This window comes from Drosophila bipectinata, chromosome 3L (assembly GCF_030179905.1).
Source record: "Drosophila bipectinata strain 14024-0381.07 chromosome 3L, DbipHiC1v2, whole genome shotgun sequence".
Taxonomy (NCBI): domain Eukaryota; kingdom Metazoa; phylum Arthropoda; class Insecta; order Diptera; family Drosophilidae; genus Drosophila; species Drosophila bipectinata.
This window is the reverse complement of record NC_091738.1, coordinates 2571040-2589639: the sequence shown is the minus strand read 5'-3', so window position 1 is coordinate 2589639 and position 18600 is coordinate 2571040. Positions and strand designations below refer to the sequence as shown.

At 39.5% G+C, this 18600-nt stretch overlaps 1 protein-coding gene across 10 annotated transcripts in view; it reads right to left on the bottom strand.

Moving 5' to 3' along the window:
* pHCl-1 (pH-sensitive chloride channel 1) overlaps positions 1 to 18600 on the bottom strand; it is a 45841-nt gene that overhangs the window by 11003 nt on the left and 16238 nt on the right. For 3 of the 10 annotated variants that reach the window (XM_070279771.1, XM_070279775.1, XM_070279773.1), the window contains exons 3-12: positions 17299 to 17375; positions 8247 to 9278; positions 7751 to 7771; positions 7086 to 7174; positions 6508 to 6582; positions 6175 to 6239; positions 5889 to 6109; positions 4831 to 4913; positions 2799 to 2936; positions 2160 to 2312 (exon numbers count right to left, since the gene is read on the bottom strand). In XM_070279771.1, the coding sequence (XP_070135872.1) occupies positions 2160 to 2312; positions 2799 to 2936; positions 4831 to 4913; positions 5889 to 6109; positions 6175 to 6239; positions 6508 to 6582; positions 7086 to 7174; positions 7751 to 7771; positions 8247 to 9268 (1867 nt within the window). In that variant the 5' untranslated portion in view covers positions 9269 to 9278; positions 17299 to 17375. Of the gene's footprint in view, positions 1 to 1254; positions 1408 to 2159; positions 2313 to 2798; positions 2937 to 4830; positions 4914 to 5888; positions 6110 to 6174; positions 6240 to 6507; positions 6583 to 7085; positions 7175 to 7750; positions 7772 to 8246; positions 9279 to 17298; positions 17376 to 18600 lie in introns of all 10 variants that reach the window. The other 7 variants (XM_070279774.1, XM_070279776.1, XM_070279772.1 and 4 more) reach the window with 6 other exon arrangements.

Genomic DNA, 18600 nt, shown 5'->3' with positions numbered 1-18600 from the left:
ATTTTATTGCTCTTTTGTTTCAAATATTTCTAATGCCAAAATAATGAGTGCCTTCTCCGACTCACTGTTCTTTCAGTGCATATATTTTAGTTCAATTTAAAGTCAAGTCAAGTCCTAAGCTACTTTTAATCCCCAGCCGGCCGTTTTTCGTCCTTTCGCTCCTGTACTTTGTAGTTTTGCGCTACACGCACATGTGTAGAGAGACCAGTTGGGCTCTCGGCCCTATTTGCTTAGTCCATGTTGCCCATATGGCTTATGCATAAATCATCATGTATGATGTGGCCACCGCTCCACGTCATCATCATCATCATCATGGCAGGACTGTTGAGCGGACCACAAGGCCGGGCAGGCAAATACCAGGAAATGTCCGTGTCCATGTTTCTCGGCTTCCTGTCCTGTCCAGGAGCCAGGACCAGATGCCAACGACGTCTGATGTTTCGGTTGACATTCCCTTTGCGATGCTTTCATTTCTTTTTTTTTACTTTTATTTCGGTTTTCTTTTCTCGCTTTTGGCTTTGGGATAGAGGGCATAATAATTGCATTATCCTTGCTTCACTCCACATAAACAGTGGAGGCTAAAATCATAGAGACTAGGATATGAATATTTTGAGCGTTTAGGCTCCATAACTTTGAGAGCTTCCCTACCACTAACAAAAAATCACATTTAAAATATATACTATTTAATATTTTTTTAATCATTGTTTAAAAGTTCAAGTATTAGTTAAACGTTTGTTAATCTCTACTTTTAAGTGAAAAAGTACGTATTTTTAGCATCAAATGTGTGAAGCTCTTTATTTGACTTTTCGTTAATGTTGTTACCAAAGCTTCTTTAATAAAATTAAGCCAAAAAGTACCTAGTTTATGGTAAAAAGGTCATGCAATGCATAATGTTTCAAAGAAGTTACGAGTGCAAAAAGTTAGTAAACGAAAATTAGATCAAATGAAGTTTTGGAATAAAAATTGTAAGAAGTAAAGTAATGAATCCATTTAATTCGAGCGGCTAGCTAAACTTAAATGTTTTTAATGAGTTAAATGGTCCTATTCTCTTCTAGACTGAAATCACTTTTTAATTCAAAACTTTAGGCCAATTGTCTCGTGGTTGCGTTTAAATTTTGACTAAAACTCTCCAGACACTTAACGGCTATTATTTTTTTTGTGATTTTGGAAGACTACGATTTTTGTTATATTTTCAGTTTTTTTTTTTTTAATTTAGAGTTCTGATAGAATTTTTTTTTGGTTTTTTTTGTTACGTACCGATCATAACCCGGGCTGGGACTGCATTCCATTCCAGCCAAAATGTGATAAACGACGAGGTGACCAATATAATGCCAGGTATGAAAACGGTTGTAAAATAATACGCACGATCACGGGTAAATGTCAACTCGACCTGTAGGCAACTGTAATTACCTTAAGAAACAAGGCCAGAATTTTACAAATTCAAAGGCCAAAGGTTAACACACGCACACACACAGAGACAGACAGAGAGAGATAGAGATACATATATAAAGATAGATAGAGAGAGGCTATATGGTAAAGGACGCAGCTCGTAAGGCTCATAGATCTCAGAGGTTATCGGGCCTAGTCTCTAGCCTAGACTATATTCTCGATTTGGCTTTTGTTTGGCTGAACTACTCGTTGATTGGAGAATTTGTAGAAAAAAAAAAGAATATTTTGAAAAACTAAAATTGTGGTTTCGAACTTGGGCGTGGGGTGGTTTGGCTCTCAATACAAGAAACAGAACCCATGCAGCAAACCTTGGATGAAAACTTAAACGCTAAAATCTTATTGGTGTTGGTTGGTCGTTTTAGGTAGTTTCTTGCTTAATTGGCTTACTACTGTTGGCCGCATTGAAATGAAATGGTAAAGTGGCAATCAGAAATCATAAAATTGTACAAATTACATTACAGAACGGCAATCGAAAAAGGCAAATGCTACGAAAGGCGGAAAGTAAATCAATTCTCAATAGCGTACAAAATTGATTTTAAGTTCAGGTTAATTTCTTAAAATTAAGTATTTATTTTATTTTGTTTTAATTAGTGTGAGAGAGATATAGAGAGAGCGAGGGCAAAAATTGGTAATGGTTTTGGTTTTTACTTTTGTAGGTTGATTTGGTTTTTATTGGTTTTATGTTTTTTTTTTTTTTTTTTGGATATTGTTACCTATCATCGATCTAGCTGGCACGGCATTCCATTCTAGCCAGAAGGTTATAAAAGATGACGTCACCAATATAATGCCGGGTATAAAAACGGTGGTGAAATAGAATGCACGATCTCTGGTAAAGATTAAATCGACCCTAAGACAGCTGTAGTTCCCTAGTTTTCATACATTTTTGGATATTTTGTTGGTTTTTTTGTAGCGTTTCAATCAAATAGAGGAGGAGTGGGAAGGTAGACAAAGATTAGACCATTAGATAGGCATTGGATTTCTTTCATCATAAGTTTGTAAATTCTTTGCTTAAAAATGTAAAAGCTGCAAAAGCATTTCTAGCCGAGGTCTGAGTCTACAAATAATTGTAAATCAAGACAATCAAGAAAAAAAACTTAATTTTAAAAGCCAAGCCAAAGGATGGAGAGTACTGAGAACTGAGAAGGTTTTTATAAATAATTACTCAAAATACGCCGTTTTGTATGTTGTGGACATAAAAAAAATCATATATTTTTTATAAATACCAGTTCACCAAAAAATCACTACAATACTGAAGAGCATAATGTTTTCCCAGCTTAAATCTTTGGCTAATACAAAGTACAAGCCAATGAAGTGACTGGCAGGTGAGGTGATCGGAAGTAGAAAGGACTTACCTCTCCAGCTGTTCTGATCACAGGCCGTTGTTTGATTTTTGATCAAGTACGCGTTCAGTGTGGTCAGCGATGGACTTTTCCGCAGAGTATCCTCGTCGTTTTTCCAGACGTATTTGATTTGCGCCTCCTCATAGGAAACTGTCGAGTAGAAGACAAAAAAATAAACAAACTGGCTTTAAGCACTCAACGCTTATCTCCCTTAGACCACATTTTCAAGGCGCAAGTAATCCCCGCATCGTCGTCAATCTAACTCATTAATTAATGGCATTAATCTAAATAGGCACGGATACACAAATGCATATTGTCTGGCTGGGCGGCCCCAGCAAATTAAATCATATTTGACAAACAAGCCATGACAAGCATCAGGAGCAGCAGCCAAAAGGCACAACACTTCGATGTTTCCTCTTCACATAGATGAAAATCTCGGCAAGAACGACCTCATCCTGTGGCGGCATTTCTGCCTCGCCAGCCCCTCAAAGTAATTTACGATGTTGCTCACGTTCTTGGCTGTTGTTGTCAGGATGGGGGTTCGGGGGCTGCAAACCGGAAACAACTTTCCAAAACAATGTAAAGACAAAAAAGCCTACAACAGCATAGGTGCACTTTAAAATAAATCCGGTTAACCAAAAAGATATAGGAGATTCTAGTGACAGCAAAAGGTTCCAAGTATCTTTAATGTTTTAGGAAAGCTCAAACAATTAATACTTAAATGTATTTTTCTAATATCTTAAAGGTGACCTACGTTATCCTTTCTGATTTTCTTCAAGTGTGATGAACACGAACAAGTCCGCCTGTGCCGCTTGTGTGGCAGGCAGTCAGCCTTGTTAGTCACTTTGTCAGCTTTTGTCGTTGAGCCCCGCCCTTAGACGCGCCCCTTTTGCCATCCTATTCCATTTTCATTGTTGCAAAAATACAAAGATACACAAACACACTCACAGATACAAACACAGACGAATGCAGATGGAGGCAAAGATTTCCCTCGAGTGGCAGTCAACACGCTCGTCTGCCCATTTTTTTATATCATCATCGCATCAACATCTTGAACTTAATTTTCAACACTTTCTCCTCTCTCATATTATTTATAAGTTTTTCTTAAACAATTTTTACATCTATTTGGAAGACTTTTTTTCCAGATGGCTATCTTGGCCTTTAGTACACCTTTTGTCAAATTTTCTGGAGGATCCCCTTCAAAAATCGTGAAAATGCTTGGGAGGGCCACATGACCCACTGGGAAGGCCATATCTTTGTCAAAACCCATTTGATTCCTAAGCGGAATACCTTAAACGATTTGTACATCGATTCTCCGTAAATCTGCATCAAAATCTGGAAGCAAAATATTTTTTCGATTTTTCGTCAAATTTTCTGGAGGATCGATCCCCTTCAAAAATCGTGAAAATGCTTGGGAGGGCCACATGACCCACTGCGAAGGCCACATCTTTGTCAAAACCAATCTGATTCCTCAGCGGAATACCTTAAACGATTTGTACATCGATTCTCCGTAAATCTGCATCAAAATCTGGAAGCAAAATATTTTTTCGATTTTTCGTCAAATTTTCTGGAGGATCCCCTTCAAAAATCGTGAAAATGCTTGGGAGGGCCACATGACCCACTGCGAAGGCCATATCTTTGTCAAAACCAATCTGATTCCTAAGCGGAATACCTTAAACGATTTGTACATCGATTCTCCGTAAATCTGCATCAAAATCTGGAAGCAAAATATTTTTTCGATTTTTCGTCAAATTTTCTGGAGGATCCCCTTCAAAAATCGTGAAAATGCTTGGGAGGACCACATGACCCACTGCGAAGGCCATATCTTTGTCAAAACCCATCTGATTTCTAAGTGGAATACCTTAAACGATTTGTACATCGATTCTCCGTAAATCTGCATCAAAATCTTGAATCTGGAGGATCCCCTTCAAAAATCGCGAAAATGGTTGGGAGGGCCATATGACCCACTGGGGTCATATTTTTTATTAGACATATTCAATTCATGAAATGAATACCTTTAAAATGTGGTTTTTAGTCTACTTACTGCTTTCCATTGAGAAGGAGCACTTGGGATCATCGAATGGAAATATATGTAGGCTCCCCTGGCAGGATAAGATCAGGTGACGTCTGAAAAGTAATAAAAACGCGAAAGCATTTATTATTTCTTGCATTTTTAATTTCCCCTAAAAACGTGAATAGCGAAAGTAATAACGTCCAAGCTTTGACCTTACAACTCTGTGGAATTTATACTTGTCTTTGCCAATTAATATCGCGCTCTTTGTCCGCCAGCATCAATTCATAATAATTTTGCACTCCGTGTCGCTGTCGCTTTCCCGGCGACAAGTTTTCAGACATTTCTCCTTGTTGGCTATGCAAACAGCAAAAAGGAAATTCAGGGAAAGTAAATGGCAACTGCAACTTATTTTAATTGCTGGACGACACTTTTGCGCTATGCAGTCAATTGGAAAAGTTCTGTTGAATTAAAAATGTAGACCAGTTGGGAAAAAAGGAGAAATAGGGGAGACTAAGACAAACATGAGCATCCGGCGAATGTTGGCCATATTGTCGGAAAAAAGTATTCCCTTCCTAGTGCCAGTTGAACAAAGTTGGGCCATACATATGTAGGTTTTGTTGGTCCTGACCAAATATTTACATACATTCTTACATTTTTCCTTATATTCCTCTACTTTTACCTGGCTACCTGCTACTCCTTGTGCTATTTTTCATTACAGCCTCGTATGTTTGCCGGCTAGCTTTTTCTCGTCTGGCTCGTTTTCAGGATATTTCCACAAAAAAAAAAATGATGAAAAATTGTGGAAAATTGAGCAAAAGAAGCACTCAAACCAACAAACAAAATAAACCAGTGAGAATAAAAAAATATTGCCGCTCTGCCTGTCATCTTGCTCTCCCTAATGAATATGAACTTTGAGCGCAAAAATTTGCATTTTCTGGCGCCATTAAAGCCGCTTAGCCCCGTCACCGGCCTCGTCCTCGTCCTCGGTCCGGGTCCTACATTTTTGTATAAAAAATTCATTCATATTCAAATCTGTGTACACTATACAAAAAAAGAAAAGGAATGGTATGATGCAGACTAACACACACCTCATTGCGTACGTAATGGTCCCGTTCCGAAATATTCTTAAAGCAAAATGCATTGGTATGATGGGATCCTTGAAATCGCCATGCATAATGAAATACGTATCCGGCGTCCAGATGCTATCATGATGATGCAGAGCATTTAAGAAGTCATAATGAGACTTATTGCCATATTGCAGTCGCGGATCGTTCCATTGTTGATTTAATAGAAACTCCACTTCGTATTTCTGCAAATAATTGGTATTCTCTATAACAAAGGAATTTATGTATTTTCGAATTTGATTGGACTTACCAAGCTGCTTTCATCGGGCGATGCTAAGCTCAGGAGCAGCACGTTCACATTCACCGTCAAAGTGCCTAATAAATGATGAGAAATAAATGGGAATTTATAGAAACCTTATAGGATACCTTATAGGAGGATAATAAAAAATTGATAAAAAGAAAAAGATAATTTTTTTTTTAAATAAAAAGAAATAAATAAGAAATAATTTAACAGAAGTTTTCAAAAATGTTGGTGCCAAGAAAACAAAAAAAAAACTCCTAATTGAATATATAGAATAAATAGAATAAAAAAAAGGCCAAAACTTTATGGTACAAGTTATAGTTTAAAAATCAAGACACCAACCGCGATTGTGTGGTCTCCGTGCATTTTGATTAGTTGCCATATCCGGCGATTGCAAACCACAGCAAAAGTCTTCATCTGTAAATATGTTAGGAGATTTTACTAATTTTAAAAAGACTCTCAATTCGATAGAGAATTGCTACAATTATTTACATTAAGTGTATTATCGAGTCTTTGTTCACTAAGAATTTCTGTAATTACTTTCCAAAAACCTTTAACTTATTAAAAGTAATGTGATTGCTTAGATGCTGGGCCACAGATACTTTTCTGCAGCCCCACGTGCCCCCAAAAGATGCAAGTTCTTTTGTGCAACACATCGAGGACATTGTTGCCATTAAGTTTAATTGATTTTATAGCGTCCATACATCGTGGCCTGACTTCGCCAATTGTTGTCATTTGGCAAGCCAAGACTGCAAATGTCCCGATCCTTGTTTTTCCCTTTTCGCTTAATGGCACAAGAGCCAAACTAAGTATGAACTGCAATTCTGGCTGTCATTGTTCGCCCACGCTCTCCACTTAGGGAAATTGGATATTTAAACGAAACAAAGCGGTAGTGCTGAGTGAGTTTTTGAACTTCTTACCATTTACAGGCGGCAGTAATCGTTTGTCGTAGCGCTTCTTCTCAAGCAATAAATCTAATATCTCTTTATCCGAACTGGACTCGTCGAATCTGAGGGGGAAGCAGAGATATTAGTTTTCGTGGATTTATTCACTCTCTATATAATAAATGGTTATTGTTAATAAAAATATAATTATTAAAATTATGTACAACAGTTGTGTGTGTTTTTTATAGATGGGAATATTGTTAGTAAATGGATGGGAAAGTCGAACATCAAAGCCGATTAAAAGTTAATGTTAAAACCTAAAAAAAGAAGCGGCAACCAATGACACCTTTTTTGTTAGTGAAAAACCCACAAAACTCTATTGGTTGTCAATTGTAGAATTTGCATAGAAATTGTTAGAAATTTTCCAGGCAAGCGGCAGCTTTGACTTTTCCACAAATTGACGAAGCGTTAAAGGCCAAAAAATAAACTTTCTTTCAAATTGCATGCAAAACTTCAGCAAGAAACCAATTATGTCGATGGGAAAACAAACTGAAAATAGCAATGAATTATGCATAAATCAAAACTTCGTAATTGGAAATAGAAGATAAAACTAAAAACTCTAGTTTTGCTCTAATTCCAGATATTATATTTTCTTCCATCATATTTCTTTTAGAGCAGGAAAAAGGTGTGCATTAACTTACTTCGACCAATCGATGCCATGACTGAAAGAATTTCAAAAGGAAAAAATAAATAGAACAATTTTTGTACGTGTCGTGGAAAGGATTGCCAGGCGAAAAGATTGATAGATACATGGACATATAGATAGATAGATAGAAGGGAGTGTTTAGAGGTTGAGTGTATTTTGTGGTAATCAAATAAAATGGAATGCTTTTTGGGGAATACTATTTCAATATTCAATATTTGAAATAGAATATTTTTCAATATTATAAATAAATATTATATCAAGAATCTCTAGACTTTATTTGTAAATTATCTATTTCTATTTAAAAAAAAGTGCTTGTCTTATTAAAGTGCTTAAAGTTTTAGTTTAGTATGTCCTCTTTAAGTTTTAATTAAAATTCATAAAGTAAGTAAAGTTTCAAAGACCTTTTTCTGACTAAAGTTCATAAATAATTTAACCTGAATGAAGACTAAAGCTAGCCCCGAGTTATCCTTTTTTTGAGGTGACACACTTACATGGGATGCTTGTCGAGGGCACCCGTCTCCGACTGGGTGGCAGCGGCCGTGGATGTGCTGGTCAGGTAGCAGAGCATCAGGATGACACTGGAGGCGGCGTAGAAGCTGAAAGACTGGCTGTAGTGCTTGTAGTGCTGGCCGAGATACTGATAGGCAGCCGCCGAGGTGGCCGCCATTGCAAAAATGGCCGCCGACATGGTGGCAGGCAGGGGACTGAGAGTGCAGCCCACCTGCCCCGGGTGTCCCGGATGCCCCACGGGCGGCGGTGGCGTCTCAACCTGCCAGGGCCGGTAGGCTAGTTGATGATCCTGCTGATGGAGCTGCTCCTGTCCTCGGACCTCGTCCTGATTCTGATGCTGCTGGAGCTTTTTCGCTAGGGCGGCGAGGGCTTGGAAATGCAGGGAGAGCGAGGGATTTGGCTTCGATTGGTTGGTGGCCTCATCCGCCGGATTCGTCGCCGGATGACGTCTCCTTCGGCGGTTAAAGTGCTGCTGCTGCTGCTGATGCCGCTGCTGCTGCTCATCCCGCCCTTTGATCTCGCAACTGGCTTGCCTCGTCGTTGCCGCAATATCGATTTCGATTCTGGCCCTATCGACAATGCCTCCGTGTGTCGCCAACGCGTTCTCGCCTCCTTCGTCCTTGTGCGTTTGTGCCACTTCAGAGGGCCTCTTCTCTGGGCTAGGATGTTTCTGATTCTGCTTGTGATTCGGATGCTGATGCTGGTTCTGCTTCTGTTTCTGTTGTTGTGGTATCGTTAAAAGCACTTGAGCTGTCGCTTTTAGATGTTTGGGCACAGTTTCTGTTTCTGTTTCGGCTTCGGCTTCTGTTTGGGTCTGTGTTTCGACTTGCGTTTTACGATTTTGTTGATAGTTATCCTTGATTTCGATGTCCTCAGCTGTTTGGTTGTTTGCTCTGGCAGCGGCTTTGGCTCCTCCTCGGCTGCCACGGCATGGATGCCGACTCGGTTGCTTGCTTCTCGGTTTCTGGGGCTGCTCTTTGGCCGCTTCAAAGACGCAGCCCATGATAGGACAACTGAAAGGAAAATAAATAAAAGAAAATATAGTTTTTGTTTACAAACTGAAACTATTTAATATTTAGCTTTAATATCCTTCCAAATATATATTTTAGACAAAGTTTAGTTCCTTTTTCTGTTAAGTACAAATACATTATTTAATCTCTTTACTTAGAAAACTATTTATAACCATTTCAATTTAGTTTTCCTTCCACAGAAAAGAAACTAATTAACCTCGAGGAAAGCAATAAGCTCGGCACAATCTAAAATAAAAATCTATCGTCACCCACTTGACAGTCATTTCCAATGACTTGCCCCTCGGTCGTGCAGCCCTCCTGTCCTGTCTCAACACTTGCACAATCACAACTACAAACATTTTGATTGATGTGGCAATATAGGATTGTTTCAGTCCAAGGACCACGCCCAGCTGCGTGCCCAGGCGACTGTAAATGTCAGTTTGCCAAATAACACGGTTCCCGAAACAGATTTACGATTGTCGAATAGAAAGTTTAGAGGTTTTCGGGTCAATTCTAACATAAGTTTTAGGTTTTTTAGGAAGTTTAAGAAAATTAGTTGGTAAAATAAAAATTATAGTAAGATATGGATTATATTTGAGATATGATATTTAGAGAAATCCGGTCAATTGGTTGAAAAAATGTTGGAACAGGCTTACAGGATTTTTAGATTAGCATATATAGTCAGAGCATTTTATATTTTAATTTTCTAAATAAATTAGTTTTTTAAGGTATTCTCCAGTACAATTACTTTAGACCACATCCAAAAAACCGAATGCCAGTCAACCAGTCAATGGGCCAAACGAATTTTTATTGTTGCATGTCAAAGACTGTCTTTTGGCTGTCTTCTCTTGGCTTTTCTTTTTCTGCTGTTATTGTGGCTGTCAGTTTGTGGCCAAGTCAGGGTAAAATGCAATTTTCGTTTTTAGATATATAGTATGTGTACTTTTCAAGTGAGTACAAGTTTTGGCCAAATTTTGATATGTATTCCAACATGCAAAGACTCGAGTGGCCGATGCAGGAAAAATGAATTCGAATAAAAACGAAATGAATACGAACCGCAAAAATTCAATTTCGTCGTTTTTCTGTGACTCTGAATATATATAAACAGACATTGAGAGTGATTTGGGTCTGATTAGTTATGTACATGCGGTTATATGCTTGTTTGGACAGATGTATTCATATGTTCGTTCCAAATAATCGGCTTAAATGGGAAAAAGGCTTTATTTAAAAAAGGATTTGAAGAAGAAGCCTGGGTTCTGTGGTCGGCTTAAGCTGTTTCGTTCTTTTTTCATTTAGATTCCAAAACTGGTCTCATTTAAATTTGATTGGCTGATTTTTAGTGAAAACTCATTTTTCCGTGAAAGGCAAGGCTACCCAACATATCCGGAAACCGCACATACAGGCACTCAATGGCTTTGGCCTTTCCTCCTCCACACTGGTAGGTCTTCATTATACTTTTATTCGATTTTTACGTGACTTTGGCCATAAAGCACAAAAATAAACCCCAAGACACTAGATACAAAAAGTAATGGGAACACAAACTAGCACAGGCCTAAGAAGTAGGCATGTAAATGGGTCTCATATACAAATTGGTACCGATACACCACATACTATACGTGAGTCTCCCCCTCTCTTTCCTCGTTTATATCTCTGTCTCTATCTAACCCACATGTGCCAGGACAATTATTGACCTCAATCTATTTAAAACGCTTGTATAACATTTCTATAATAGGACTTTGCTTTTTGTTCTGGTGTTGGGGTTTATTTTTCTTTTGCACCAAAAATGTCACAAAACTTTATTAAATTGAAAACTTTTTGGGACTTTTTTAGTCAGAAAGGGAAAGCGAGAGAGAATTGAGGGAAAAAAATGTAGAAACAACTGACCATAGATCAGTTTATAGTATGCTTTCATTGTCCTTCTATCCGCCTTCCCCCGCTGATATCCTTTATGCCTTCCGGGGCATAAATTTTCACAAACCGCGCTCGAGAGCCGTCGACTGCAGTCTGGCCAAAGTTAATCCTTCTATCCTTCGGCGGCCGGAAATGGCGCCAACTGACAGCCCAAGCCAACAACTAACCCAAAACAAGACCAATCCTTTCCGCCTTTTTTTATTTCTTCAATCTTAAAGCACCGGGAATAAATATGATATACTTAGGGTAAAAAATATGAATTTATATAATATTTTGACATTTAAAGATTCAAAATATTATTGATTAAAGATAATAAATTTAAAACCCTCTGAAACTATTACTAATTTTTAGCAGTGCAAAGCCATGGTCTTGTCTAGTTCGTTGTGCATTTCATTTTGTGCTCTCAACTTTTTTCATATTTTTACTACAGTAACTTTTCATATTCCGTATCTGTATCTTCTTTTTGCATCTTTTTTGTTAGAGTGACTTGTTCAGTCAATTTAATAATTTGTTGGTAGTTAGTTTTTCGACTTCGTCGCCCCCATCCCTGGCCATCCTGCGGGAATTTTCCTGTTCAAATTAGTTGACAGTGTTGCGGGCATTTTCTGGCAACATTATTTGCATACTCTTGGGCGGGAGTTGTTGTTGCGGTCGAGAGTCCAGCCCACATGTCGGATACTTGATGGACCTCAGAACATGCAAACCGGGAACGGCAAACATTTTGAAGCACGTTTTATGTTGGATCAGCTTTAATGGCCTAATTTGCAATTTTGTCCAAATCAAGCGGCAATCCAATTAGATGCTAGTCCAACACTTTTCGACGACGAGTCGACTCGAAATTCGGGTTAAGCCGAGCAGAGTTAATTGAAAATTCCATTAAATTTGATGGTGGACGGCAGGGAGTGTGTGCAACTATTTTCCAGGATGATGAGTAATTACAATTTGCACGACAGCCAATGCTAGATTATGTAATTTCGGTTAAGGCACTTTTAAATATTAATGCGAGTTAAATCTCATAATCGATTATTCTATTTATAATGCATAGAACCTTACACCACCGGCCTTCGAGGCGTAACTCTATATCCTGACTTCCATGTCTTGTTTAAAAGAGACCTTTTAGTGAAATATTTTAGCTTGGCATTTAATGGACAACTCTCGGTCACTGGCTGGCAAGTAACCTCAGTAAACAAAATAACAATAAAAACTTTATCCTCAACAAAGCCAACAGCAACAACAATCAACAATTACAAACAACTTATTATCGATTTTTTTGGGCGTCAGTGTTTGTCGTGGCGCCATTGTTCGAAGTCACGAACTTTTCAGTGACAGAAAAGACAACAGCAGAAATAAAGTTGATTAAACCCATTGAAATGTTCTGTGGCTTTCAACGTACTATCCCCCACATATATCCCACCTCCATATATAAAAAGATAGTGGGTGAAAAAAAAGAACGAGAGAGGCTAAATGGGGGCATTGTGTTGAAGGGAGCTGAACAAATTATGAATGTGTCCATCTCAACAAATTGTGAATTATTCCATTGTTCTGAAAGTGTTACGCCGGACACAACATGCAACATAAAAAATTATAGAGTAGTGATACGTAAGGCTTATCCATAAATTATGATACTCGTCGTAGGTACAGCCCTTTATGGCAGCACTCCAATCGAATCTCGGCAAAATGAAATTCATAATTAATAAGCTTAGCATCCCGCAGGCCGTAATGGACCATAATCTGTTGCATTAAAAGTTATTAAAATGTTATGCCATAGACCGAAAATTTATGGGCTGGCAAATGTGGTAATTGAAGAAAGGCACTTGACCCAAGGCACTTGTGATTGGAAATTGCCATTGGTATGCCAGGCATTGGCGGAGCAATCTGCAGCAGGATGGCTTTCGATGAGAAAGGGTTGGAACGCCGGAATGCAGGTATGACAATCAGCTGGATGTAGGAGTGGTAACCACCTGGAGTGGAGTAAAGTGGATTTCTGGGGAGTGTGCAGTTCATTCGCATTTCAATTAAACGGGAAGACGGCATGCAGCAGATGCAGCTACAGATACTGATGCAGGCACTCAGCAAATGGCAAACCACTCGGAGGGACGCTAAGCCGTTTAGGCTTAAGTCAGCTTATTGCTCGGAAAAGTGGAACACGCGACGACATAGTTGACACACGACGACCACGACATCCACTTCACATCCACATCGACATCAGCGGCGACGACGACGACGACCTGTTGGAGAATTTTCCAATAATCGAACGTACAAGTTTAATTAATGCCAGACGGTGGTGTAATTGAATAAAAGTCGTTCCATCTCCTGGGGTTTTTAATTTGATTGCAAGATATAAGGAGTACAGTTGGACTTGATTAGGTTTAACCGAGTGGTATTTGTGGCTTGATTATAACAGATTAAAGGAAGTGATCCTGATAACTCTCTTAAGATCCCCCTCTTTTACGGAAGTGATCCTCATAACTTAAGAATAGCAAGTTTATGCTTGAGAAATATTTTAATTTTATAAAACACATCACTAACAACGTGTGAGCCTCTTACTTTTGGCATTACCACTGTGTTTATTTAATTTTAATTTAAATTCTAATTGCAATTCCGGCTGCCTGCAGCTCCTCTCATAACGATATGCATATGATCCATGGCTGAGGTGAGCCATTTAACCTAGCTAATTGCACATTTTGACAGTTTGCGGTGCAAACGTTTGCACAAAGTTAACACAAAATGACAAAGTGCAAATGTGCAACGGTCGTGTGGAGATAGAGCAGGAATTGTGGTCGGACTTGGTATCGGAACAGGGCAGGGAGTCACTCGATGATGGTGCACATTCGTGTGGGTATAGGTGTGTGTCTGGGATGGTATCACATTCTGTTTACAATAAGCTTGGCCCAGCTCGATGACGATGTTGGTCAAACACACTGAAAAGTCGGCCACCAAGAAAAGTCCAGCCAATGCAGCTTGTTGTTTCCTTTGCCACCCGAGGGAGGACAAGCTTCGAAGCTCGAACAGCTGCTTGTGGTGCATGTTTCCATCGAGAATTTATAGTTTGCTTGTTGCCTGTTATGCAACATGTTTATTCGTTTTTTTTACGACATATGTACAGAAAGTCATGTTTTATTTATAATTAAAAAGAAAAACGTAAATTGCGGTGGATATTCAGGGTTGAGGGCGACCGCAGAGTCCCTTCATGTGAAGCGGAAGTATGTCATGCCCACGAAAATTCGGTGGCAGGAGTGGTAGTTAATTATTTAATTATTTAATTCAAGGAGAGACTTTAATACTTGCTTGTTAAAAAATATTTTGCATATCATTTCTTTGTTTTTATTTGAAGAAATATGAATATTGTAAGCTCTTAATCCCCCAGGGACAAAACATTTAAATCTTTAATCAATTAGTATTAGTATATCAATTAGTTACATCATTTATTTAACTAACATCTATAAATATTTATTGAAACCGCTGTCCACTTATTGATTATTTAAGTAATTAAACAATCGAAACGAGCAGTCCCCTTGATCCCATTTTCGGATCGAACTTTTCGAGGCTGCGTCCTTTTCAGTTAAATGCTTTTTGTTTGCATTTCATCCTGCTTGGCAAAAGGGCTTTGACAGGATTTGCTGTTTTCGAGTGCCGAGGGCCGAGAGCCGGCCTAAAATCATCTAAGGGAAGAGTTCGAATGCTCTTGGTCCTGTCAGAGCCACTTAAATGCCATGCATCATGGAAATTTATGTGAATAAATTATAATCAAGCAAAGAAAAAACTTCCCGACCGTAATAATTCAGATTAAAAAGTATTTATACATATGACACAGTTGACAAAGGGAGGAGGGCCATGGGGCCAGGATATTTTTGGGTGGGCTTTATGCCACTGGTCACGCGTTCTCCCTGCGTGTGTCCTGCCTGGGTCCTGTGTGTGTCCTGCGCTGATTTCACTATAATAAATTGACATTTTTTGGACATTTCTCTCGAAGTGGCTGGCTGGCTGGGTGGCGTTCTCTGCTCCAGTTTCGCTTGGGGAGCTGTGAGCTGTCTGTCATTTAATCTGCTGCTCCCCGCTCTCGTTTATTTATTTATTTTTATTTTTGCTTTCTGGAACTCTGGTGTTCTGGAACTCAGAGCCCCAGGATGGAGGGCAGACAGCTTACTGAAAGATTGGGTTAAGGCTTGACGGACATTCTCGGATTTTTCCTCTTAATGTTTTAAGTTAAATTGGTTCTTGAAGTTTTATGGAGATTTTATATGTTTATAACATAGTATTAAAAAAAGGGGAAAATGTAGGTAACCTTGTAAGTACCGGATATAATATTTCTAGCTGTCTCTTTTTATTTTATAGACCTAACTTGCTCTCTTTCCCTTATCTCCATTAAAATAAATCCTATTTGGATGTTTTCTCATCCAAAATCTGGACAATCCAAATTCTTGGGTCTCCCTCGAAGACGATATAGAACCAGAAACAGGAAAAAGCAATAAGCATTCAAATAACAAGTAGCATAAGAACAGCGAACCAGCAACGACAAATAATTTGGCACAAAAGCAAATAAACAAGATAAACAAACAAACAAACACGAGGAGAAAACACTGGCAAGAGTAAAGACAAAAACGAGCCAAGTACCAAAGCACATAATGAGCATAATGGGCGTGTTGAGTGGGGTGGGGTCTGGGGCTGGGGCTGGGGGTGGGGGTTACTTGCTGGGGGGTCACATTGGTCCCCTACACACCCTCCCCTCACAGCCACCACCCATGACGAGTGCCAAAGAGCTTTTTGTGTTGGTTTCTCTCTCTTACTGTTAGAATAAGCGCCACTTTACATCCACACACATGCACACGGTCACACACTGGCACTCACAGGACTTTGGAGGGATGTCACCCCACGTCGCAGGATGCAGTGCCACCAGCTGCAGCTCCACCAGCGGCAGCTGCAACTGCAGAACGAGGGCAAAGGCACGTCGCCAACCATTTAAACTAATCTTGAGGCAGTTTATTTATATATCTCAAGGGCCGTTTGTCCTAACAATGTGCCCTGCTTATATAGAACCCGATATACCCATGTATACGTGCTGATATAACCCCAACATCTGCACATAAGCTAAGCTCAGGTAAGCCATAAAAAAAAGGGGAGCACCGCAGCGACAGAGAAGATTCCATAAAAGCCAACTTCCCCTCCATTTAGCAACACGCAGGATCTATATATCCTTTGAGTTCACATTTGGGTGACAGTTACATAAACATACGTTTTAAAGAAATCTTTTAATGGGGTTTTTCGATTTATTTTGAAAAGGGAGCTATTGGGGGGATCTCTGTGAAATATTAAGGATTTTCGACAATTTTACTTTAAAATTCTTAACTTTCTAGCAGCTAGAACTAAGATCGGTAGGAAATGAAAGTGTAGGATTATTGTTGTATAAAAACATAAATACTTAAGTAAATTAAAAATCAAGGTAATTATTTAAATTTAAGCCTCCCAAGTCCTCGCAACCGATCAGTACTACTGCACTTGACTGACTCTTGCCTAAGGTAATGCCAGGCTTTGAGGCTATTTAATTTCTATATAAATATTTTGCCTTAGACCACAAATCTGCGGGTCATAAGCCGCAAGGACAAGGCGGCGCCCAGGACACGCAGCTCCTTGGGAGCTTACAAGTCCATCAGGCTCGCCCAGCCAAGCCACGACAGCATGCCCGGGTGAACTTGTATTAAAGCAACCGGAAATTAAACACACAAAAGTTTTCCAAGACCTCAGCCCGCACCTTTACAAATACATATGCACAAATCTGCACTGAAAAAAAAAAAGAGAAAAGTAAGGAAATCTTGAAGAGATTACAATAAACTAAATCCTAGTGCCAAAGTCAAGGAAAATATTTGAAAGTAGGGACTAAACAAAGGACAATATTTTCTTAACCTTTTCTATAATTTTTTTGCAGTGTCCTTTAGGTCCTTGCATTTTTCATAGCTCAGATTTTATTCTTTATATATTTCCAACTTGTGGTAAGCTCTGTAAGGACTCTCGGCCAGTGAATGCATTCAAATATCTGTTTGAATCGCTCAGGCTTTGCCAGGCGTAAGTGGTCCTGCCATTGTGTCCTGATGGAAGGAAATAGTTGTTCACTCACCAAATTTAACTCCGCAGCCAGTTCAATTGAATCCTTTGGCGCTGTGTATCTGCATAAGCGGGCCCGCCAAGTGCCAACTGCAAAGGATAAACCAATTAGGGAAACCAATTATTAAGCAAATGTCAACGCACACTCCAAGATGGCTTAAATTATTTTTCTTTTTGCGAGGAAATGGGGGTTAATTCCCTATTGTCCAGATCCCAGATCCCTGAACAACAAGCAACAGACAACAGAGCAACGACGGCTTTTAGACGAAATTGAACATATGACAAAGAACCAGGCAAGGCATGGAGAAGGAGATTAGGCTCGACTGGTTGCTGATGTCCTTGTTGGTATTCCCCAGCATGTGCCTCTGGCGCAAATGATGGAAATCACTTAGCTCGGAGTGAGTGCGATGGCGAGGGCGAGGGCGAGTGCAGATGACGATGACAACAAGGATACCATGACAGGAGTGGCTGGTTGTGGGCTGTGTCGAGTGGCGCTTCTGTCTGAGTCCTTAATGAGCTTTTGTCTGCTGCATACTTTTCAGCGCCATGAACTGGAGCCGAGACTTGTGCGTCTTGGGCTCTCCCTGTTCAAATATTTGACAGTCGCGCAACTCTCTGGACCATTATTGTCTAGTTTCGGCCAAACAAAAGGAGGCACTAATGAAAAATCTGAAAAAATCCACTGGCACATCATAGATTTCCTTGCAGGACACTGCAGATTCTAGTTCATTAAATAAGTGAATGTCCAGAAATTAATTAAGCTTCCCGATCGTCTTGAGTGCCTTCTTAATTGCTTTGATTTCATTAGGACATTATTGGTCATTGCTGCCCAAAATAACGATAGCAATATCCTGTTTATAGCCCCAAGCATACAAAATTAAAATTCGCCTCGTTTATTTACGACCCTTAAGCGGTCAACTCTGGCCACAGCCAGCCACTAAATCACTTACGGCCAACTTCAATCAAACGAGTTAATAACTTCCGCCATGTGGCAGCCAAAATTAACCATAATTCCCATGCTACGGCCAACTAAACTGACCTATTAGCCTTCGGGTCCTGGGACCGGGCAGCGCAGTATATGCGCTTGAATGGCTGGAGTTGATCCGAGCCAAGACAACTGGGGCGAGGGCTTGTTGGGCTTGTCGGGCTCGTTGGGGCCAATATGGTAATTTTAGCGCTTCTACCTTCATGGTCTCTCACACAGGCATACACTCGGCAATCAGCACAACACACAAACTCAGGTGCACAATGAATAAAAATGCCGGAGCACATGTCACATTTGCCACATGAGTTAACGCAGCTCATTTATCATGGG